This window comes from Oncorhynchus keta, chromosome 6 (assembly GCF_023373465.1).
Source record: "Oncorhynchus keta strain PuntledgeMale-10-30-2019 chromosome 6, Oket_V2, whole genome shotgun sequence".
NCBI classification, from domain to species: Eukaryota; Metazoa; Chordata; class Actinopteri; order Salmoniformes; family Salmonidae; genus Oncorhynchus; species Oncorhynchus keta.
Genome location: NC_068426.1, coordinates 7,327,697 through 7,353,607, shown reverse-complemented (window position 1 = coordinate 7,353,607; position 25,911 = coordinate 7,327,697). Strand labels below are relative to the sequence as shown.

At 45.7% G+C, this 25,911-nt stretch overlaps 1 protein-coding gene and 1 long non-coding RNA gene across 4 annotated transcripts in view; one reads left to right on the top strand and one right to left on the bottom strand.

Moving 5' to 3' along the window:
- Nucleotides 1–25,911, top strand: part of pds5b (PDS5 cohesin associated factor B) — a 102,763-nt gene that overhangs the window by 58,602 nt on the left and 18,250 nt on the right. Inside the window, exons 17-29 of one of the 2 annotated variants that reach the window (XM_052520427.1) lie at nucleotides 872–981; nucleotides 2,949–3,060; nucleotides 4,789–4,949; nucleotides 5,648–5,771; nucleotides 6,080–6,238; nucleotides 6,349–6,417; nucleotides 8,605–8,741; nucleotides 9,039–9,162; nucleotides 9,429–9,633; nucleotides 15,014–15,128; nucleotides 21,556–21,688; nucleotides 21,826–21,945; nucleotides 24,465–24,527. In XM_052520427.1, the coding sequence (XP_052376387.1) occupies nucleotides 872–981; nucleotides 2,949–3,060; nucleotides 4,789–4,949; nucleotides 5,648–5,771; nucleotides 6,080–6,238; nucleotides 6,349–6,417; nucleotides 8,605–8,741; nucleotides 9,039–9,162; nucleotides 9,429–9,633; nucleotides 15,014–15,128; nucleotides 21,556–21,688; nucleotides 21,826–21,945; nucleotides 24,465–24,527 (1,632 nt within the window). Of the gene's footprint in view, nucleotides 1–871; nucleotides 1,031–2,948; nucleotides 3,061–4,788; nucleotides 4,950–5,647; nucleotides 5,772–6,079; nucleotides 6,239–6,348; nucleotides 6,418–8,604; nucleotides 8,742–9,038; nucleotides 9,163–9,428; nucleotides 9,634–15,013; nucleotides 15,129–21,555; nucleotides 21,689–21,825; nucleotides 21,946–24,464; nucleotides 24,528–25,911 lie in introns of those variants that run through there. The other variant, XM_052520426.1, reaches the window with a different exon arrangement.
- LOC127930658 (uncharacterized) lies at nucleotides 13,731–14,573 on the bottom strand. 2 transcript variants are annotated; one of them, XR_008138625.1, is made up of 4 exons: nucleotides 14,364–14,573; nucleotides 14,265–14,314; nucleotides 14,065–14,214; nucleotides 13,731–13,865 (listed from the first exon to the last, which is right to left on the bottom strand). It is a non-coding gene; the product is annotated as an uncharacterized LOC127930658 (long non-coding RNA). The 2 variants fall into 2 exon arrangements; XR_008138624.1 differs by lacking the exon at nucleotides 14,265–14,314.

Below are 25,911 nucleotides of genomic sequence, written 5' to 3'. Positions count from 1 at the left end.
GTAGTTTATAATGTGAAGAAATCATAGATTATCAACATTTCTAAACTAAACATTCTGATCTGTTGCATTTTTTAAAAAATGTTGCGTGAATTTGGGATCTATCGTCCCACAACTGTCCCAGAGTCGACCAATAGAATAGGGAAACTTTTCTATTTTTATGAGGGATAGTAGATAGGCTAGTGATTTTGCTGTCCGTTACTTTTATTTATCAGTTATTTTACCAGGTAAAGTTGGCTGAGAACACGTTCTCATTTGCAGCAACGACCTGGGGAATAGTTACAGGGGAGAGGAGGGGGATGAATGAGCCAAATGTAAACTGGGGATTATTAGGTGACCGTGATGGTTTGAGGGCCAGGTTGGGAATTTAGCCAGGACACCGGGGTTAACACCCCTACTCTTACGATAAGTGCCATGGGATCTTTAATGACCTCAGAGAGTCAGGACACCCGTTTAACGTCCCATCTGAAAGACGGCACCCAACACAGGGCCGTGTCCCCAATCACTGCCCTGGGGCATTGGGATATTTATTTAGACCAGAGGAAAGAGTGCCTCCTACTGGCCCTACAACACCACTTCCTGCAGCATCTGGTCTCCCATCCAGGAACGGACCAGGACCAACCCTGCTTAGCTTCAGAAGCAAGCCAGCGGTGATGGGTGGTGTGCTGCTGCTACTCATCTTGATGCCTGAGGGAAAATGCATCGGACTTTAGTAAGAAGGGATCTCACATCGTTGCATCCTCGACTTGCATGTTCTGTTGAAGATGAATTGCCATGAACTAAATGTCGTTCTGAACACCGCGGGTGGGCGCCATAATCAGGCTACTCAATGATGTGTGTGTGTGTGTGTGTGTGTGTGTGTGTGTGTGTCCAGAGAGACATCACTAAGAAGTTAGGCAGTCCCAAACAGCCCAGTAATCCCTTCTTAGAGATGGTCAAGTTCCTGCTGGAAAGAATTGCTCCTGTACACATTGACACACTCAGAGTCTATCAGGTAATACACACCCCAACACACTGACACACACATACCCTGACACACACCCCAACACACTGACACACACACCTCGACACACACTAACACACACACACTGACATACACACACACACACACACACCCCAACACACTAACACACACACACATACACACCCCAACACACTAACACACACACCCCAACACACTAACACACACACACATACACACACCCCAACACACTAACACACACACCCCAACACACACACACTGACACACACACCAACACATTGACACACACATACCCTAACACACACACACACACCCCAACACACTGACACACACACACACACACATACCCTGACACACTAACACACACACCCTGACACACACTAACACACACACACCCCAACACACTAACACACACACCCCAACACACTGACACACACACACATACCCTGACACACTAACACACACACACCCTGACACACACTAACACACACACACCCTAACACACTAACACACACACCCCAACACACTGACACACACACCAACACATTGACACACACACACACACCCCAACACACTGACACACCCCAACACATTGACACACACCAACACATTGACACTGACACACACCCCAACACACTGACACACACTTAAACACACCCCAACACACTGACACACTTAAACACACCCCAACACACTGACACACTTAAACACACCCCAACACACTGACACACACACACCCCCAACACACTGACACACACACCCCCAACACACTGACACACACACACCCCAACACACTGACACACACACACACACCCCAACACACTGACACACACACACACACCCCACAACACACTGACACACACACACACCCCAACACACTGACACACACACACCCCAACACACTGACACACACACACACACACACACACACACCAACACACTGACACACACTCTATCAGGTAATACACACCCCAACACACTGACACACACACTAACACACTCACACACACACACCCCAACACACTGACACACACACACACCCCAACACACTGACACACACACACCCCAACACACTCACACACACACACCCCCCAACACACTCACACACACACCCCAACACACTGACACACACACACACACCCCAACACACTGACACACACACACCCCCCAACACACTGACACACACACACACCCCAACACACTGACACACTTAAACACACCCCAACACACTGACACACACACACAAGGTGATTGATCTATGATTTGCTTACGTTGTGTTTTTCTCTCTAATGCCCTCTCTCTCCCTCTCTACTTCCTTCCCTCTCTATTCATCCCTCTTCCTCCCTCTCTCTCCCCCCTCTCCCTCTCTACTTCCCTCCCTCGCGACCTCCCTCTCCCTCTCTACTTCCCTCCCCCTCTCTCCATCCCTCTCCTCTCTCTCCCTCCCTCCCTCTCCCTCTACTTCTCTCCCTCCATCCCTCTCCCTCTACTTCTCTCCATCCCTCTCCCTCCCTCTCTACTTCTCTCCCTCCCTCTCTACTTCTCTCCCCCTCCCTCCCTCCCTCCCTCCCTCTACTTCCCTCCCTCTCTCTCCATCCCTCTCTCTCCCTCGCTCTCTCTCCATCCCTCTCTACCTCCCTCTCTACTTCCCTCCCTCGCGACCTCCCTCTCCCACTCTACTTCCCTCCCCCTCTCTCCATCCCTCTCCCTCCCTCTCCCTCTCTACTTCTCTCCATCTCCCTCCCTCCCTCTCTCTCCATCCCTCTCTCCATCCCTCCCTCTCCATCCCTCTCTCCATCCCTCTCCCCCTCAACTTCCCTCCCTCTCTCCATCCCTCTCCCTCCCTCTCTCTCTCTCTCCCTCTCTACTTCACTCCCTCTCTCCTTTCCTCTCTACTTCCCTCCCCCTCTCTCCATCCCCCTCCCTCTCTCCATCCCTCTCCCTCCATCCCTCTCCCTCTCTCCCCCCCTCTCAGTGCTCTGGTAAAGCAGGTGAACAAGTCGATAGATGGAACAGCTGAGGATGATGAAGAGGGAGTTCCTACCGAACAGGCCATCAGGGCAGGACTGGAACTACTCAAGGTATCTCTCTCTCTTTTTCCCCTCTCTGGCTTCCTGTGCTTTCTGTCTCTGTTGTCATCCCCCCTCTCCTTTTTTCCTCTCTGGCTTCCTGTGCTTTCTGTCTCTGTTGTCACCCCCCCCCCCTCCTTTTCCCCTCTCTGGCTTCCTGTGCTTTCTGTCTCTGTTGTCATCCCCCCCTCTCCTTTTCTCCTCTCTGGCTTCCTGTGCTTTCTGTCTCTGTTGTCATCCCCCCCTCTCTCCTTTTCTCCTCTCTGGCTTCCTGTGCTTTCTGTCTCTGTTGTCATCCCCCCTCCCCTTTTCTCCTCTCTGGCTTCCTGTGCTTTCTGTCTCTGTTGTCATCCCCCCCCTCTCCTTTTCTCCTCTCTGGCTTCCTGTGCTTTCTGTCTCTGTTGTCACCCCCTTCTCTCCTTTTCTCCTCTCTGGCTTCCTGTGCTTTCTGTCTCTGTTGTCACCCCCCTCTCTCCTTTTCTCCTCTCTGGCTTCCTGTGCTTTCTGTCTCTGTTGTCACCCCCTCTCTCCTTTTCTCCTCTCTGGCTTCCTGTGCTTTCTGTCTCTGTTGTCACCCCCCCTCTCTCCTTTTCTCCTCTCTGGCTTCCTGTGCTTTCTGTCTCTGTTGTCATCCTCCCCCCCTCTCTCCTTTTCTCCTCTCTGGCTTCCTGTGCTTTCTGTCTCTGTCCCCCCCTCTCCTTTTCTCCTCTCTGGCTTCCTGTGCTTTTTTTTTCTCCTCTCTGGCTTCCTGTGCTTTCTGTCTCTGTTGTCACCCCCCCTCTCTCCTTTTCTCCTCTCTGGCTTCCTGTGCTTTCTGTCTCTGTTGTCATTCCCCCCCCTCTCCTTTTCTCCTCTCTGGCTTCCTGTGCTTTCTGTCTCTGTTGTCATCCCCCCCCCCCCTCTCTCCTTTTCTCCTCTCTGGCTTTCTGTCTCTGTTGTCATCCCCCCTCTCTCCTTTTCTCCTCTCTGGCTTCCTGTGCTTTCTGTCTCTGTTGTCACCCCCCCCTCTCTCCTTTTCTCCTCTGGCTTCCTGTGCTTTCTGTCTCTGTTGTCATCCCCCCTCCCTCTCCTTTTCTCCTCTCTGGCTTCCTGTGCTTTCTGTCTCTGTTGTCATCCCCCCCTCTCTCCTTTTCTCCTCTCTGGCTTCCTGTGCTTTCTGTCTCTGTTGTCACCCCCTCTCTCCTTTTCTCCTCTCTGGCTTTCTGTCTCTGTTGTCATCCCCCCTCCTCTCTCCTTCTCTCCTCTCTGGCTTCCTGTGCTTTCTGTCTCTGTTGTCACCCCCCTCTCTCCTTTTCTCCTCTCTGGCTTTCTGTCTCTGTTGTCATCCCCCCTCCTCTCTCCTTTTCTCCTCTCTGGCTTCCTGTGCTTTCTGTCTCTGTTGTCACCCCCCCTCTCCTTTTCTCCTCTCTGGCTTCCTGTGCTTTCTGTCTCTGTTGTCACCCCCCTCTCTCTCCTTTTCTCCTCTCTGGCTTCCTGTGCTTTCTGTCTCTGTTGTCATCCCCCCTCTCCTTTTCTCCTCTCTGGCTTCCTGTGCTTTCTGTCTCTGTTGTCACCCCCCTCTCCTTTTCTCCTCTCTGGCTTCCTGTGCTTTCTGTCTCTGTTGTCACCCCCTCTCTCTCCTTTTCTCCTCTCTGGCTTCCTGTGCTTTCTGTCTCTGTTGTCATCCCCCCCTCTCCTTTTCTCCTCTCTGGCTTCCTTTGCTTTCTGTCTCTGTTGTCATTCACCCTTCTCTCCCTCCAGGTCCTGTCGTTCACCCACCCGGTGTCGTTCCACTCTGCGGAGACGTTTGAATCCCTGTTGGGCTGTCTCAAGATGGATGACGAGAAGGTGGCCGAGGCGGCGCTGCAGATATTTAAAAACACAGGGAGCAAGATGGAGGAGAGCTTCCCTCACATCAAGTCGTGAGTTTAATGTCAAATGTTTGTGTTGCATAGATGTGCACACAGACATATTCACGCACACGCACCTACATACACACACCTACATACATCTACACGCACACACACACACACACACACACACACACACACACACACACACACACACACACACACATACATCTACACACACACACCTACATACCTTCCTCGCATCAAGTCGTGAGTTCACAACTTTCCCCCCCATTTTTCAGTTCTTTGATGAACACAAATGTTTACCCATAAAGCTCTCTGATTGTGTTACCTTGATGTTATTATTAGGCTGAAGCCACTGGGATAGTCGTCCCACGTTAAATAATCACAGTCTTTCTGTAGATTAGAACGTAAGGAGTCTGCTAATGTCTCCAACAACGTGGGGTAGGAAGTCTTGCCGCTCTCTTGGCCATTGCATCCCATTGAACAAGCTGCTGTAGTGTGTAGAACAGCCTTCTAGTGTATGAAGGAGTAATATAGAACTGGTTGTTTGGATCCTGGATGCTGATTGGTTGATATACGGAGGGGCGTGTCATCAGATCCATTTGAACTCTACAACTGTAACAGGTGTACTGTCCCACAGCCCAGTCAGGCAATTCATAAACCTCATCTCCCCGAGGGGGGGGGGGAAAGAGTCTCTTATTTCCCTATAATTCCTCTGTCTAATGCTAATCCTCTTCTCCCCCTAGTGTTCTGCTGCCAGTACTGCAGACCAAAGCTAAGAGAGGACCACCTCGCCAGGCCAAATATGCCATCCACTGTATACATGCCATGTTCACACACAGAGACACACACTTCGCTCAGATCTTTGAGGTGAGGACCAGTCTGCCTTTTACGATCTAGTCATTTTTCTCCTAATATCTTCGCTTCTTCAGCCCTCTTTCCTATCAATCAATCAATCAATCAATCATTTAATAAAATATACAAATGTTATATTATGAAATATTATATTCCAACCGGAAGAGCGACGTAAAAAGCTTTCTGAGTAGTGATTCTCCATTGAAAGTTATTTTTGGGCCGAGGTTTAATCTGTGTCTGGGGAAACCTGCCCTCTTGAAATTCTACACGTGTCAACAGATGACAAAAGTAAATAGTGAAATGTCTTGTCTCTCTCTTCCCAGCCGCTGCATAAAGGCCTGGACCTCGAGGACCTGGATCAGCTGATAACTCCTCTCACCACTCTGGGTCACCTGGCTCTGCTGGCCCCAGAACAGTTTGCCGCTCCGCTCAAATCACTGGTGGCCAACTTCATAGTCAAGGACCTGCTCATGAGCGACAGGGTGGGCGCCGATAGACACGCAGAACACTTGACGTCTTTTCACTGGAGAGGAGAAGCTATCGCAGTGTTCCTGGTTGTAAACATCTTCTGTTTATTGTGGTTGTCGTGTAGATCCCAGGTAAGAAGACCACCAAGCTGTGGGTTCCTGATGACGAGGTGTCTTCTGAAACCCTGGCCAAGGTTGGTTTCCCTTCTTCCTCCACCTCCTCCCTCAACCTACCACCTCTCCTCTACCTCCTCCACCTCCTTCCTCAACCTCTCCTCTCTCCTCTACCTCCTCCACCTCCTTCCTCAACCTCTCCTCTCTCCTCTACCTCTTCCACCTCCTTTCCCAACCTCTGCATCATAACGTTAGTTAGCTCCTTAGCGAAGGCATCATAACGACGGAGGTAATGTTAGTTAGCTCCTTAGCGAAGGCATCATAACGACGAAGGTAACTTTAGTTAGCTCCTTAGCGAAGGCATCATAACGACGAAGGTAATGTTAGTTAGCTCCTTAGCGAAGGCATCATAACGACGGAGGTAACGTTAGTTAGCTCCTTAGCGAAGGCATCATAACGACAAAGGTAATGTTAGTTAGCTCCTTAGCGAAGGCATCATAACGACGAAGGTAATGTTAGTTAGCTCCTTAGCGAAGGCATCATAACGACGGAGGTAACGTTAGTTAGCTCCTTAGCGAAGGCATCATAACGACGAAGGTAATGTTAGTTAGCTCCTTAGCGAAGGCATCATAACGACGAAGGTAATGTTAGTTAGCTCCTTAGCGAAGGCATCACAACGACGAAGGTAATGTTAGTTAGCTCCTTAGCGAAGGCATCATAACGACGAAGGTAATGTTAGTTAGCTACATCGTTTAGTCAACTAAGCGAGAACACAGTCTTGCCGGCACATGCTTTGATCTCCACAACGGTAGTAGATGCGATGGACCGGGCGGTGCAGTGTTGTGGTAGTTGGCTGTGTGTTGCGGTAGTTGGCTGTGTGGTGCGGTAGTTGGCTGTGTGTTGTGGTAGTTGGCTGTGTGTTGTGGTAGTTGGCTGTGTGGTAGTTGGCTGTGTGGTCTGGTGGTGCGGTAGTTGGCTGTGTGGTGCGGTAGTTATGTGTGGTAGTTGGCTGTGGGGTGTGGTGGTGCGGTAGTTGGCTGTGTGGTGGTGCGGTAGTTGGCTGTGTGGTGGTGCGGTAGTTGGCTGTGTGGTGTGGTAGTTGGCTGTGTGGTGTGGTGGTGCGGTAGTTGGCTGTGTGGTGCGGTAGTTGGCTGTGTGGTGCGGTAGTTGGCTGTGTGGTGTGGTAGTTGGCTGTGTGGTGCGGTAGTTGGCTGTGTGGTGTGGTAGTTGGCTGTGTGTTGTGGTAGTTGGCTGTGTGGTGCGGTAGTTGGCTGTGTGTTGTTGTAGTTGGCTGTGTGTTGTGGTAGTTGGCTGTGTGGTGTGGTGGTGTGGTAGTTGGCTTTGTGGTGCGGTAGTTGGCTGTGTGGTGTGGTGGTGCGGTAGTTGGCAGTGTGGTGCGGTAGTTGGGTGTGTGGTGTGGTAGTTGGCTGTGTGGTGTGGTGGTGCGGTAGTTGGCTGTGTGGTGCGGTAGTTGGCTGTGTGGTGTGGTGGTGCGGTAGTTGGGTGTGGTAGTTGGCAGTGTGGTGGTGCGGTAGTTGGCTGTGTGGTGCGGTAGTTGGGTGTGGTAGTTGGCAGTGTGGTGTGGTGCGGTAGTTGGGTGTGGTAGTTGTCTGTGTGGTGCGGTAGTTGGGTGTGGTAGTTGGCTGTGTGGTGTGGTGGTGTGGTAGTTGGCTGTTTGGTGTGGTGTGGTGGTGCGGTAGTTGGCTGTGTGGTGGTGCGGTAGTTGGCTGTGTGGTGCGGTAGTTGGCTGTGTGGTGTTGGGGGGCTGCACTGAAGTAATACATACTAAAACGTTGGCTGTTTCTCTCTCTGTCTCTGGTGGTCTCTCTCTAGTCTGGCTCTGTCTCTGTCTCTGTCTCTCTAGTCTGGCTGTCTGTCTCTGTCTCTGTCTGGCTGTGTGGTGTTCTCTGGCTCTCTGAAGTCTCTACATACTCTGGCTCTCTGGCTCTCTGTCTCTCGCTCTCTCTCTCTGTGTCTCTCTGTCTCTGTCTCTGTCTCTGTCTCTCTCTGTCTCTCTCTCTCTCTCTGTCTCTGTCTCTCTCTCTGTCTCTCTCTGTCTCTCTCTGGCTCTCTGGCCTCTCTCTCGCCTCTCTCTCTGTGTGTCTCTCTCTGGCTCTCTCTCTCTCTGTCTCTCTCTCTCTCTGTCTCTCTCTCTCTCTCTCTCTCTCTCTCTCTCTCTCTGTCTCTCTCTCTCTCTCTCTCTCTCTCTCTCTCTCTGGCTCTCTCTCTCTCTCTCTCTGGCTCTCTCTCTCTCTCTGTGTCTCTAGATCCAGGGTATCAAGTTGATGGTGAGGTGGTTGCTGGGCGTAAAGAACACCCTGTCTAAGTCTGGTAACTCCACTCTGAGGATGCTGACTGCTATACTTCACAGTGATGGAGACCTGACAGAGCAGGGCAAGATGGGGTACTCACTCACCACATCACTCACGCACACGTACACACACACACACACACACACACACACACACACACACACACACACACACACACACACACACACACACACACACACACACACACACACACACACAGCTCACACACCACACACAGCTCACACACACACCACACACACACACACACACACCCACACACACACACACACACACACACACACACACACCAGCATTTGCTAGGACTTTGACATACACCTGACACATTCTTCTCTCTCCACACCTCCTCCCCCTCCCTCCCCCCTCCACAGTAAACCAGATATGTCCAGGCTGAGGTTGGCAGCAGCGTGTGCCCTACTGAAGCTGGCACAGGAGCCCTGCTACCATGAGATCATCACCCTGGAGCAGTACCAACTCTGTGCCCTGGTCATCAATGTAAGAGCACACACACTAAAACACTTTCCACACTAAACACACGCACACATGTCCTGTTCTCATTCAAAACACCTATTCATCTCTCTCCCTCCCTCCCCCTCTACCTACCTACCTACCTACCTACCTACCTACCTACCTACCTACCTACCTACCTATCTGCCTCTCTCTCCTCCCTCCCTCTCTCTCTTCGTCTCTCCCCCCTCTCCTCTCCCCCTCTCTCCTCCCTCCCTCTCTCTCCTCATCTCTCTCCTCATCTCTCTCTCCAGGATGAGTGTTACCAGGTGCGCCAGGGCTTTGCCCAGAAGCTCCATAAGGGTTTGTGCCGCCTGCGTCTGCCCCTGGAGTACCTGGCGGTGTTTGCCCTGTGTGCCAAGGACCCTGTGAAGGAGAGGCGGGCCCACGCCAGGCAGTGTCTGGTGAAGAACATTACAATCAGGAGAGAGTACCTTAAACAACACGCTGCCGTCAGCGGTGAGGGAGATGGGCACACACACACACAGTCACACACACACACACACACACACACACACACACACACACACACGTGTACACACACACAGTCACACAGACACAGTCACACACACACAGTCACACAGACACAGTCACACACACACACAGACACAGTCACACACACACACACACAGACACAGTCACACACACACAGACACAGACACAGTCACACACACACACACACACACACACACACACACACACACACACACACACACACACACACACACACACACACACACACAGTCACACACACACACACAGACACACACACAGACACAGTCACACACACACACACAGTCACACACACACACACACAGTCACACACACACACACACAGTCACACACACACACACACAGTCACACACACACACACACACACAGACACAGTCACACACACACACAGACACAGTCACACACACACACACACAGTCACACACACACACACACACACACACACACACACACACACACAGTCACACACACACACACACACACACACACACACACACACACACACACACACACACACACACACACACACACACACACACACACACAGTCACACACACACACACACACAGTCACACACACACAGTCACACACACACACACAGTCACACACACACACACACACACACACAGTCACACACACACACACAGTCACAGTCACACACACACACAGACACAGTCACACACACACACACAGACACAGTCACACACACACACAGTCAGTCACACACACACACACACACACACACACACACACACAGTCACACACACACAGTCACACACACACACACACACACAGTCACACACACACACACACACACAGTCACACATACTCACACACACACACAGTCACACACACAGTCACACACACACACACACACACACACACACACACACACACACACACACACACACACACACACACACACACACACACACACACACACACGCCAGGCAGTGTCTGGTCAATAATATCAACATCAGGAGAATGTCCAGGATACTATTTAATCTGCTCTATCAGACCAGACCAGGATCCTATTTAATCTGCTCTATGAAACCAGACCAGGATACTATTTAATCTGCTCTATGAAACCAGACTAGGATACTATTTAATCTGCTCTATGAAACCAGACCAGAATACTATTTAATCTGCTCTATGAAACCAGACCAGGATCCTATTTAATCTGCTCTATGAAACCAGACCAGGATACTATTTAATCTGCTCTATGAAACCAGACCAGGATACTATTTAATCTGCTCTATCAGACCAGACCAGACCAGGATACTATTTAATCTGCTCTATCAGACCAGATCAGACCAGGATACTATTTAATCTGCACTATGAAACCAGACCAGACCAGGATACTATTTAATCTGCTCTATGAAACCAGACCAGACCAGACCAGGATACTATTTAATCTGCACTATGAAACCAGACCAGACCAGGATCCTATTTAATCTGCTCTATGAAACCAGACCAGACCAGGATCCTATTTAATCTGCTCTATCAGACCAGACCAGGATACTATTTAATCTGCTCTATCAGACCAGGATACTATTTAATCTGCACTATGAAACCAGACCAGGATACTATTTAATCTGCTCTATCAGACCAGACCAGACCAGGATACTATTTAATCTGCTCTATGAAACCAGACCAGACCAGGATCCTATTTAATCTGCTCTATGAAACCAGACCAGGATACTATTTAATCTGCTCTATGAAACCAGACCAGGATACTATTTAATCTGCTCTATGAAACCAGACCAGGATACTATTTAATCTGCTCTATGAAACCAGACCAGGATACTATTTAATCTGCTCTATAAAACCAGACCAGGATACTATTTAATCTGCACTATGAAACCAGACCAGGATACTATTTAATCTGCTCTATAAAACCAGACCAGGATACTATTTAATCTGCACTATGAAACCAGACCAGGATACTATTTAATCTGCTCTATAAAACCAGACAAGGATACTATTTAATCTGCACTATGAAACCAGACCAGGATACTATTTAATCTGCTCTATAAAACCAGACCAGGATACTATTTAATCTGCACTATGAAACCAGACCAGGATACTATTTAATCTGCACTATAAAACCAGACCAGGATACTATTTAATCTGCACTATGAAACCAGACCAGGATACTATTTAATCTGCTCTATAAAACCAGACCAGGATACTATTTAATCTGCTCTATGAAACCAGACCAGGATACTATTTAATCTGCACTATGAAACCAGACCAGGATACTATTTAATCTGCACTATGAAACCAGACCAGGATACTATTTAATCTGCTCTATGAAACCAGACCAGGATACTATTTAATCTGCACTATGAAACCAGACCAGGATACTATTTAATCTGCACTATGAAACCAGACCAGGATACTATTTAATCTGCTCTATGAAACCAGACCAGGATACTATTTAATCTGCACTATGAAACCAGACCAGGATACTATTTAATCTGCTCTATGAAACCAGACCAGGATACTATTTAATCTGCACTATGAAACCAGACCAGGATACTATTTAATCTGCTCTATGAAACCAGACCAGGATACTATTTAATCTGCACTATGAAACCAGACCAGGATACTATTTAATCTGCACTATGAAACCAGACCAGACCAGGATACTATTTAATCTGCACTATGAAACCAGACCAGACCAGGATACTATTTAATCTGCTCTATAATACCAGACCAGTTCTATGCCTTCCAAGTGCTGTGTGTGGGCAGGGTCCAATGTGAACAATTTATTTTGAATTTTTTTACGTTGACCTTTTTAAGATTTTTTTACATCACAAAATAGGACGTTGCCCTTTTAAAGACAACTTGTTCTCAAACGAGAGAAGCTATCAATTTAGGCTACATTAGCCCAGACGAATGCTAGGTGTCGTTTTGTAGAATGTAGCCTATTGCTAATTTAATACTATGTTCACTGATGACATTTGACAAAAACACCTTTCCTTCAACTGTGGGGATGCAACGTTTGGTAACAGAATGACGACACAAACAGAGCCTCAGTTTTCTATGGCAGACTGCAACAGAGCATATCAATTTCAAACTGGAACATCAAATACACTAGATCCACTGGCCCAATGCATGTTTACCTGCCCCAGGCCAGTGACTGACTAGATCCACTGGCCCAATGCATGTTTACCTGCCCCAGGCCAGTGACTGACTAGATCCACTGGCCCAATGCATGTTTACCTGCCCCAGGCCAGTGACTGACTAGATCCACTGGCCCAATGCATGTTTACCTGCCCCAGGCCAGTGACTGACTAGATCCACTGGCCCAATGCATGTTTACCTGCCCCAGGCCAGTGACTGACTAGATCCACTGGCCCAATGCATGTTTACCTGCCCCAGGCCAGTGACTGACTAGATCCACTGGCCCAATGCATGTTTACCTGCCCCAGGCCAGTGACTGACTAGATCCACTGGCCCAATGCATGTTTACCTGCCCCAGGCCAGTGACTGACTAGATCCACTGGCCCAATGCATGTTTACCTGCCCCAGGCCAGTGACTGACTAGATCCACTGGCCCAATGCATGTTTACCTGCCCCAGGCCAGTGACTGACTAGATCCACTGGCCCAATGCATGTTTACCTGCCCCAGGCCAGTGACTGACTAGATCCACTGGCCCAATGCATGTTTACCTGCCCCAGGCCAGTGACTGACTAGATCCACTGGCCCAATGCATGTTTACCTGCCCCAGGCCAGTGACTGACTAGATCCACTGGCCCAATGCATGTTTACCTGCCCCAGGCCAGTGACTGACTAGATCCACTGGCCCAATGCATGTTTACCTGCCCCAGGCCAGTGACTGACTAGATCCACTGGCCCAATGCATGTTTACCTGCCCCAGGCCAGTGACTGACTAGATCCACTGGCCCAATGCATGTTTACCTGCCCCAGGCCAGTGACTGACTAGATCCACTGGCCCAATGCATGTTTACCTGCCCCAGGCCAGTGACTGACTAGATCCACTGGCCCAATGCATGTTTACCTGCCCCAGGCCAGTGACTGACTAGATCCACTGGCCCAATGCATGTTTACCTGCCCCAGGCCAGTGACTGACTAGATCCACTGGCCCAATGCATGTTTACCTGCCCCAGGCCAGTGACTGACTAGATCCACTGGCCCAATGCATGTTTACCTGCCCCAGGCCAGTGACTGACTAGATCCACTGGCCCAATGCATGTGTTTACCTGCCCCAGGCCAGTGACTGACTAGACCACTGGCCCAATGCATGTTTACCTGCCCCAGGCCAGTGACTGACTAGACCACTGGCCCAATGCATGTTTACCTGCCCCAGGCCAGTGACTGACTAGACCACTGGCCCAATGCATGTTTACCTGCCCCAGGCCAGTGACTGACTAGATCCACTGGCCCAATGCATGTTTACCTGCCCCAGGCCAGTGACTGACTAGATCCACTGGCCCAATGCATGTTTACCTGCCCCAGGCCAGTGACTGACTAGATCCACTGGCCCAATGCATGTTTACCTGCCCCAGGCCAGTGACTGTCTAGATCCACTGGCCCAATGCATGTTTACCTGCCCCAGGCCAGTGACTGACTAGATCCACTGGCCCAATGCATGTTTACCTGCCCCAGGCCAGTGACTGACTAGACCACTGGCCCAATGCATGTTTACCTGCCCCAGGCCAGTGACTGACTAGATCCACTGGCCCAATGCATGTTTACCTGCCCCAGGCCAGTGACTGACTAGATCCACTGGCCCAATGCATGTTTACCTGCCCCAGGCCAGTGACTGACTAGATCCACTGGCCCAATGCATGTTTACCTGCCCCAGGCCAGTGACTGACTAGATCCACTGGCCCAATGCATGTTTACCTGCCCCAGGCCAGTGACTGACTAGATCCACTGGCCCAATGCATGTTTACCTGCCCCAGGCCAGTGACTGACTAGATCCACTGGCCCAATGCATGTTTACCTGCCCCAGGCCAGTGACTGACTAGATCCACTGGCCCAATGCATGTTTACCTGCCCCAGGCCAGTGACTGTCTAGATCCACTGGCCCAATGCATGTTTACCTGCCCCAGGCCAGTGACTGTCTAGATCCACTGGCCCAATGCATGTTTACCTGCCCCAGGCCAGTGACTGTCTAGATCCACTGGCCCAATGCATGTTTACCTGCCCCAGGCCAGTGACTGTCTAGATCCACTGGCCCAATGCATGTGTTTACCTGCCCCAGGCCAGTGACTGACTAGTGGGCCGTTGTTACTGTTGGACCAGGGTGCGTATAACCTTTCTGTGTGTTGTTTTTTGATATATATATTCCAGAGAAGTTGTTCTCTCTGCTCCCTGAGTATGTGGTCCCCTATGCCATCCACCTGCTGGTCCACGACCCAGACTACATCAAGGTCCAGGACATTGAACAGCTCAAAGACATCAAGGAGTGAGTCTGCTGTTATAGTCTGCTGTCATATATAGTCTGCTGTCATTGTCTGCTGTCATATATAGTCTGCTGTCATTGTCTGCTGTCATTGTCTGCTGTTATATATAGTCTGCTGTCATTGTCTGCTGTCATTGTCTGCTGTCATTGTCTGCTGTTATATATAGTCTGCTGTCATTGTCTGCTGTTATATATATAGTCTGCTGTTATATATAGTCTGCTGTCATTGTCTGCTGTTATATATAGTCTGCTGTCATTGTCTGCTGTCATTGTCTGCTGTCATTGTCTGCTGTTATAGTCTGCTGTCATTGTCTGCTGTCATTGTCTGCTGTTATATATAGTCTGCTGTCATAGTCTGCTGTCATAGTCTGCTGTCATTGTCTGCTGTCATTGTCTGCTGTCATTGTCTGCTGTTATATATAGTCTGCTGTCATTGTCTGCTGTTATATATATAGTCTGCTGTTATATATAGTCTGCTGTTATATATAGTCTGCTGTTATATATAGTCTGCTGTCATTGTCTGCTGTCATTGTCTGCTGTCATTGTCTGCTGTTATTGTCTGCTGTTATATATAGTCTGCTGTCATATATAGTCTGCTGTCATTGTCTGCTGTCATTGTCTGCTGTTATATATAGTCTGCTGTCATTGTCTGCTGTCATTGTCTGCTGTCATTGTCTGCTGTTATATATATAGTCTGCTGTCATTGTCTGCTGTCATTGTCTGCTGTTATATATAGTCTGCTGTTATATATAGTCTGCTGTCATTGTCTGCTGTTATATATAGTCTGCTGTCATTGTCTGCTGTTATATATAGTCTGCTGTCATTGTCTGCTGTTATATATAGTCTGCTGTCATTGTCTGCTGTCATTGTCTGCTGTTATATATAGTCTGCTGTCATTGTCTGCTGTTATATATTGTCTGCTATCATAGTCTGCTGTTATATGTAGTCTGCTGTTATATATAGTCTGCTGTCATAGTCTGCTGTTATATATAGTCTGCTGTTATATATAGTCTGCTGTTATATATAGTCTGCTGTTATATGTAGTCTGCTGTTATATATAGTCTGCTGTCATATATAGTCTGCTGTCATATATAGTCTGCTGTCATAGTCTGCTGTCATATATAGTCTGCTGTCATATATAGTCTGCTGTCATATATAGTCTGCTGTCATATATAGTCTGCTGTTATATATAGTCTGCTGTCATATATAGTCTGCTGTCATATATAGTCTGCTGTCAGTCTGCTGTTATATATATATATAGTCTGCTGTCATATATAGTCTGCTGTCAGTCTGCTGTTATATATAGTCTGCTGTTATATATAGTCTGCTGTCAGTCTGCTGTTATATATAGTCTGCTGTTATATATAGTCTGCTGTCAGTCTGCTGTTATATATAGTCTGCTGTTATATATAGTCTGCTGTCAGTCTGCTGTTATATATAGTCTGCTGTTATATATAGTCTGCTGTTATATATAGTCTGCTGTTGTGTATATATAGTCTGCTGTTATATATATAGTCTGCTGTTATATATAGTCTGCTGTTATATATAGTCTGCTGTTATATATATAGTCTGCTGTTATATATATAGTCTGCTGTTATATATAGTCTGCTGTTGTGTATATATAGTCTGCTGTTGTATATATAGTCTGCTGTTATATATAGTCTGCTGTTATATATAGTCTGCTGTTATATATAGTCTGCTGTCAGTCTGCTGTTATATATATATAGTCTGCTGTTATATATAGTCTGCTGTTATATATATATAGTCTGCTGTTTATATATAGTCTGCTGTTATATATAGTCTGCTGTTATATATAGTCTGCTGTTGTATATATAGTCTGCTGTTGTATATATAGTCTGCTGTTATATATAGTCTGCTGTCATATATAGTCTGCTGTTATATATAGTCTGCTGTTATATATAGTCTGCTGTTATATATAGTCTGCTGTTATATATAGTCTGCTGTTATATATAGTCTGCTGTTATATATATAGTCTGCTGTTATATATAGTCTGATGTTATATATATATAGTCTGCTGTTATATATATATAGTCTGCTGTTATATATAGTCTGCTGTTATATATAGTCTGCTGTTATATATAGTCTGCTGTTATATATAGTCTGCTGTTATATATAGTCTGCTGTTGTATATATAGTCTGCTGTTATATATAGTCTGCTGTTATATATAGTCTGCTGTCATATATAGTCTGCTGTCATATATAGTCTGCTGTTATATATAGTCTGCTGTTATATATAGTCTGCTGTTATATATAGTCTGCTGTTATATATAGTCTGCTGTTATATATAGTCTGCTGTTGTATATATAGTCTGCTGTTATATATATATATAGTCTGCTGTTATATATATAGTCTGCTGTTATATATAGTCTGCTGTTATATATAGTCTGCTGTTATATATAGTCTGCTGTTATATATAGTCTGTTGTCAGTCTGCTGTTATATATAGTCTGCTGTTATATATAGTCTGTTGTCAGTCTGCTGTTATATATAGTCTGCTGTTATATATAGTCTGCTGTTATATATAGTCTGCTGTTATATATAGTCTGCTGTTATATATAGTCTGCTGTTATATATAGTCTGCTGTTATATATATAGTCTGCTGTTATATATATAGTCTGCTGTTATATATATAGTCTGCTGTTATATATAGTCTGCTGTTATATATAGTCTGCTGTTATATATAGTCTGCTGTTATATATATAGTCTGCTGTTATATATATAGTCTGCTGTTATATATATAGTCTGCTGTTATATATATAGTCTGCTGTTATATATATAGTCTGCTGTTATATATATAGTCTGCTGTTATATATATAGTCTGTTGTCAGTCTGCTGTTATATATAGTCTGCTGTCAGTCTGCTGTTATATATATAGTCTGTTGTCAGTCTGCTGTTATATATAGTCTGCTGTTATATATAGTCTGCTGTTATATATATAGTCTGTTGTCAGTCTGCTGTTATATATAGTCTGCTGTCAGTCTGCTGTTATATATAGTCTGTTGTCAGTCTGCTGTTATATATAGTCTGCTGTTATATATATAGTCTGTTGTCAGTCTGCTGTTATATATAGTCTGCTGTCAGTCTGCTGTTATATATAGTCTGCTGTCAGTCTGCTGTTATATATAGTCTGCTGTCAGTCTGCTGTTATATATAGTCTGCTGTTATATATAGTCTGCTGTTATATATAGTCTGCTGTCAGTCTGCTGTTATATATAGTCTGCTGTTATATATATAGTCTGCTGTTATATATATAGTCTGCTGTTATATATATAGTCTGCTGTTATATATAGTCTGCTGTTATATATATAGTCTGCTGTTATATATATAGTCTGCTGTTATATATATAGTCTGCTGTTATATATAGTCTGCTGTTATATATAGTCTGCTGTTATATATAGTCTGCTGTCATATATATAGTCTGCTGTTATATATATAGTCTGTCAGTCTGCTGTTATATATAGTCTGCTGTCAGTCTGTTGTCAGTCTGCTGTTATATATAGTCTGTTGTCAGTCTGCTGTTATATATAGTCTGCTGTTATATATAGTCTGCTGTTATATATAGTCTGCTGTTATATATATAGTCTGCTGTTATATATATAGTCTGTTGTCAGTCTGCTGTTATATATAGTCTGCTGTCAGTCTGCTGTTATATATAGTCTGTTGTCAGTCTGCTGTTATATATAGTCTGCTGTTATATATATAGTCTGTTGTCAGTCTGCTGTTATATATAGTCTGCTGTCAGTCTGCTGTTATATATAGTCTGCTGTCAGTCTGCTGTTATATATAGTCTGCTGTCAGTCTGCTGTTATATATAGTCTGCTGTTATATATAGTCTGCTGTTATATATAGTCTGCTGTTATATATAGTCTGCTGTTATATATAGTCTGCTGTCAGTCTGCTGTTATATATAGTCTGCTGTTATATATAGTCTGCTGTTATATATATAGTCTGCTGTTATATATATAGTCTGCTGTTATATATAGTCTGCTGTTATATATATAGTCTGCTGTTATATATAGTCTGCTGTTATATATAGTCTGTTGTCAGTCTGCTGTTATATATAGTCTGCTGTTATATATAGTCTGCTGTTATATATAGTCTGCTGTTATATATAGTCTGTTGTCAGTCTGCTGTTATATATATAGTCTGCTGTTATATATATAGTCTGCTGTTATATATAGTCTGCTGTTATATATAGTCTGCTGTTATATATAGTCTGCTGTTATATATAGTCTGCTGTTATATATATAGTCTGCTGTTATATATATAGTCTGTTGTCAGTCTGCTGTTATATATAGTCTGCTGTCAGTCTGCTGTTATATATAGTCTGTTGTCAGTCTGCTGTTATATATAGTCTGCTGTTATATATAGTCTGCTGTTATATATAGTCTGCTGTTATATATATAGTCTGTTGTCAGTCTGCTGTTATATATAGTCTGCTGTCAGTCTGCTGTTATATATAGTCTGTTGTCAGTCTGCTGTTATATATAGTCTGCTGTTATATATATAGTCTGTTGTCAGTCTGCTGTTATATATAGTCTGCTGTCAGTCTGCTGTTATATATAGTCTGCTGTCAGTCTGCTGTTATATATAGTCTGCTGTTATATATAGTCTGCTGTCAGTTTGCTGTTATATATAGTCTGCTGTTATATATAGTCTGCTGTTATATATAGTCTGTTGTCAGTCTGCTGTCAGTCTGCTGTTATATATAGTCTGCTGTCAGTCTGCTGTTATATATAGTCTGCTGTCAGTCTGCTGTTGTATATAGTCTGCTGTTATATATAGTCTGCTGTCAGTCTGCTGTTATATATAGTCTGCTGTCAGTCTGCTGTTATATATAGTCTGCTGTTATATATATAGTCTGCTGTCAGTCTGCTGTTATATATAGTCTGCTGTCAGTCTGCTGTTATATATAGTCTGCTGTTATATATATAGTCTGCTGTCAGTCTGCTGTTATATATAGTCTGCTTTCAGTCTGCTGTTATATATAGTCTGCTGTTATATATAGTCTGCTGTTATATATAGTCTGCTGTCAGTCTGCTGTTATATATAGTCTGCTGTTATATATAGTCTGCTGTCAGTCTGCTGTTATATATAGTCTGCTGTTATATATAGTCTGCTGTTATATATAGTCTGCTGTTATATATAGTCTGCTGTCAGTCTGCTGTTATATATAGTCTGCTGTTATATATAGTCTGCTGTTATATATAGTCTGCTGTTATATATAGTCTGCTGTCAGTCTGCTGTTATATATAGTCTGCTGTTATATATAGTATGCTGTCAGTCTGCTGTTATATATAGTCTGCTGTTATATATAGTCTGCTGTTATATATAGTCTGCTGTCAGTCTGCTGTTATATATAGTCTGCTGTTATATATAGTCTGCTGTTATATATATAGTCTGCTGTCAGTCTGCTGTTATATATAGTCTGCTGTCAGTCTGCTGTTATATATAGTCTGCTGTTATATATAGTCTGCTGTTATATATAGTCTGCTGTTATATATATAGTCTGCTGTTATATATAGTCTGCTGTTATATATAGTCTGCTGTCAGTCTGCTGTTATATATAGTCTGCTGTTATATATAGTCTGCTGTTATATATAGTCTGCTGTTATATATAGTCTGCTGTCAGTCTGCTGTTATATATAGTCTGCTGTCAGTCTGCTGTTATATATAGTCTGCTGTCAGTCTGCTGTGATATATAGTCTGCTGTCAGTCTGCTGTTATATATAGTCTGCTGTTATATATAGTCTGCTGTCAGTCTGCTGTCAGTCTGCTGTTATATATAGTCTGCTGTTATATAGTCTGCTGTGTTGACATATCAGTCTCTCTTGGGGATGCTGTCCTTTCCTTTCTCAAGCCTCTCATCCATCGTTCTCTCTCTTAATTCAGCCAGTTTGATCGGCAGTCATATTATCTAACATCATCAGCGCATTAAAAACGCAGAGACATAAAACACATAGATGATTATAATGAACTGATGAGAGTAATATCTGATACAAATGCTATAACCTCCTCCCTCCCTCCTCCTCCTCCTCTACTCCTCCCTCCCTCCTCCTCTACTCCTCCCTCCCTCCTCCTCCACTCCTCCCTCCCTCCTCCTCCACTCCTCCCTCCCTCCCCCTCCACTCCTCCCTCCCCCTCCACTCCTCCCTCCCCTCCACTCCTCCCTCCCTCCCCCCTCCCTCCACCCCCCCCTCCTCCCTCCCTCCACTCCTCCCTCCCTCCTCCTCCCCTCCACTCCTCCCCTCCACTCCTCCCCCCTCCCTCCACTCCTCCTCCCTCCACTCCTCCTCCCTCCCTCCCCCTCCACTCCTCTTCCTCCCTCCCTCCTCCTCTCCCTCCACTCCCTCCCTCCCTCCTCCTCCCACCTCTCCACTCCTCCCACCACCTCCTCTCCCCCTCCCCAGGTCTCTGTGGTTCATCCTGGAGATCATCATGTCTAAGAATGAGAACAACAGCCATGCCTTCATCAGGAAGATGGTGGAGAACATCAAACAGACCAAGGATGCACAGGCTCCTGCCGACGCCAAGATCAACGAGGTACACACACACACACACACACACACACACACACACACACAGAGATTCACATATACACACAAAGATTCACGCTCACACATACAGATTCACGCTCACACACACACACACACTCTCACACCCTCTCTTTCCCTCTACAGAAGTTGTACACGGTGTGTGACGTGGCCATGAACATCATCATCTCTAAGAGCACCACCTACAGTCTGGAGTCTCCCAAAGACCCTGTCCTTCCCACACGCTACTTCACCAAGCCTGACAAGGTAGGTGTCTCGGTTAGAGGTCTCCTCAGATCACCAAATTCAGATCCGAATTGGATCCTCGAAATTATCACTCGACCCCCGACAGGATCCAGACATTTCATTCAAAACAATCAATAACCGATTCGGATCCTATCCGAAATACTGTATGTTCGAGTTGGGCGAGAATCGGATCCAGATTGGGTCTGTCTGTATCGGACCCAAATGGATCCAAAATATTACAAATCCAGCTTAATTGAAGGTCAAGCCAGCAAAATAGTTTGGACTCTGGTGCATTTTGGGTTGTTTCTGTAGTAATAGCTTAGTAATTACATAATGACATCCCTAGAGTTTAGTATTTTCACATCTCTATAGTTAGATGGAGAACATTGAGGACCTCTCTATAGTTAGATGGAGGACCTCTCTATAGTTAGATGGAGAACATTGAGGACCTCTCTATAGTTAGATGGAGGACCTCTCTATAGTTAGATGGAGAACATTGAGGACCTCTCTATAGTTAGATGGAGGACCTCTCTATAGTTAGATGGAGAACATTGAGGACCTCTCTATAGTTAGATGGAGGACCTCTCTATAGTTAGATGGAGAACATTGAGGACCTCTCTATAGTTAGATGGAGGACCTCTCTATAGTTAGATGGAGAACATTGAGGACCTCTCTATAGTTAGATGGAGGACCTCTCTATAGTTAGATGGAGAACATTGAGGACCTCTCTATAGTTAGATGGAGGACCTCTCTATAGTTAGATGGAGAACATTGAGGACCTCTCTATAGTTAGATGGAGAACATTGAGGACCTCTCTATAGTTAGATGGAGGACCTCCCTATAGTTAGATGGAGGACCTCCCTATAGTTAGATGGAGGACCTCTCTATAGTTAGATGGAGGACCTCTCTATAGTTAGATGGAGGACCTCTCTATAGTTAGATGGAGGACCTCCCTATAGTTAGATGGAGGACCTCCCTATAGTTAGATGGAGGACCTCCCTATAGTTAGATGGAGGACCTCCCTATAGTTAGATGGAGGACCTCTCTATAGTTAGATGGAGGACCTCTCTATAGTTAGATGGAGGACCTCCCTATAGTTAGATGGAGGACCTCCCTATAGTTAGATGGAGGACCTCTCTATAGTTAGATGGAGGACCTCTCTATAGTTAGATGGAGGACCTCTCTATAGTTAGATGGAGGACCTCTCTATAGTTAGATGGAGGACCTCTCTATAGTTAGATGGAGGACCTCTCTATAGTTAGATGGAGGACCTCTCTATAGTTAGATGGAGGACCTCTCTATAGTTAGATGGAGGACCTCTCTATAGTTAGATGGAGGACCTCTCTATAGTTAGATGGAGGACCTCTCTATAGTTAGATGGAGGACCTCTCTATAGTTAGATGGAGGACCTCTCTATAGTTAGATGGAGGACCTCTCTATAGTTAGATGGAGGACCTCTCTATAGTTAGATGGAGGACCTCTCTATAGTTAGATAGGGGACCTCTCTATAGTTAGATGGAGGACCTCTCTATAGTTAGATGGATATATAGACTAGGGGAGACCTGTTTATATAGACTAGGGGAGACCTGTTTATATAGACTAGGAGAGACCTGATTATATAGACCAGGAGAGACCTGTTTATATAGACCAGGAGAGACCTGTTTATATAGACTAGGGAGACCTGTTTATATAGACTAGGGAGACCTGTTTATATAGACTAGGGGAGACCTGTTTATATAGACTAGGAGAGACCTCTTTATATAGACTAGGAGAGACCTGTTTATATAGACTAGGAGAGACCTGTTTATATAGACTAGGAGAGACCTGTTTATATAGACTAGGAGAGACCTCTTTATATAGACTAGGAGAGACCTGTTTATATAGACTAGGAGAGACCTGTTTATATAGACTAGGAGAGACCTGTTTATATAGACTAGGAGAGACCTGTTTACATAGACTAGGAGAGACCTGTTTATATAGACTAGGAGAGACCTGTTTATATAGACTAGGAGAGACCTGTTTATATAGACTAGGAGAGACCTCTTTATATAGACTAGGAGAGACCTGTTTATATAGACTAGGAGAGACCTGTTTATATAGACTAGGAGAGACCTGTTTATATAGACTAGGAGAGACCTGTTTATATAGACTAGGAGAGACCTGTTTATATAGACTAGGAGAGACCTGTTTATATAGACTAGGAGAGACCTGTTTATATAGACTAGGAGAGACCTGTTTATATAGACTAGCCTAAGCTGTTTTAAGATTTAAATTATTCAAATATAATCTGGGATCTGGTCCGTATTTCACATATTTTCACACAAATCCGAAGTCCGTGGCCACTGAGCAGGATCTGACCCGGGATCAACGACAACATCCCGGGTCGGGTAATACGGTTTGGAAAGATCTGTGAAGACCTCTAGTGTGTGTGTGTGCGTGCGTGCGTGCGTGCGTGCGTGCGTGCGTGTCGTGTGTGCGTAATCTGCAAATAAAACCATTCAATGGATTCACATTCTGACTAAACATCTCTTCTTCTGTAGAATTTCAGCAACACAAAGAACTATCTCCCCCCAGAGATGAAGTCCTTCTTTACACCTGGAAAGGTAGGATGACTGCCCATGGTATTCATTCAGACAGGCCCTGACGGTAGGATGACTGCCCGTGGTATTAATTCAGACAGGCCCTAACGGTAGGATGACTGCCCAAGGTATTAATTCAGACAGGCCCTAGCGGTAGGATGACTGCCCATGGTATTCATTCAGACAGGCCTTAACGGTAGGATGACTGCCCATGGTATTCATTCAGACAGGCCCTAACGGTAGGATGACTGCCCATGGTATTCATTCAGACAGGCCCTAACGGTAGGATGACTGCCCAAGGTATTCATTCAGACAGGCCTTAACGGTAGGATGACTGCCCATGGTATTCATTCAGACAGGCCTTAGCGGTAGGATGACTGCCCGTGGTATTCATTCAGGCCTTAACGGTAGGATGACTGCCCGTGGTATTCATTCAGACAGGCCTTAACGGTAGGATGACTGCCCGTGGTATTCATTCAGACAGGCCTTAGCGGTAGGATGACTGCCCGTGGTATTCATTCAGGCCTTAACGGTAGGATGACTGCACGTGGTATTCATTCAGACAGGCCTTAACGGTAGGATGACTGCCCACGGTATTCATTCAGACAGGCCTTAACAGTAGGATGACTGCCCGTGGTATTCATTCAGGCCTTAACGGTAAGGATGACTGCCCGTGGTATTCATTCAGACAGGCCCTAACGGTAGGATGACTGCCCACGGTATTCATTCAGACAGGCCTTAACGGTAGGATGACTGCCCGTGGTATTCATTCAGGCCTTAACGGTAGGATGACTGCCCGTGGTATTAATTCAGACAGGCCCTGACGGTAGGATGACTGCCCATGGTATTCAGACAGGCCCTAACGGTAGGATGACTGCCCATGGTATTCATTCAGACAGGCCTTAACGGTAGGATGACTGCCCATGGTATTCATTCAGACAGGCCTTAACGGTAGGATGACTGCCCATGGTATTAATTCAGACAGGCCTTAACGGTAGGATGACTGCCCAAGGTATTCATTCAGACAGGCCTTAACGGTAGGATGACTGCCCATGGTATTCATTCAGACAGGCCTTAACGGTAGGATGACTGCCCATGGTATTCATTCAGACAGGCCTTAACGGTAGGATGACTGCCCATGGTATTAATTCAGACAGGCCTTAACGGTAGGATGACTGCCCATGGTATTCATTCAGACAGGCCTTAACGGTAGGATGACTGCCCATGGAATTAATTTGCTCAACTTCGGTTGTTAGAATCAGCGATTTGGGGCCCTTGCCAACAGTGGGTTAAATTGTCTAACCCGGGGTGGTAGTTTGAGTAATAAAATAACAAAATATATACACTACGTGACCAAAAGTATGTGGACACCAGCTCGTTGAACATCTCATTCCAAAATCATAGGCAT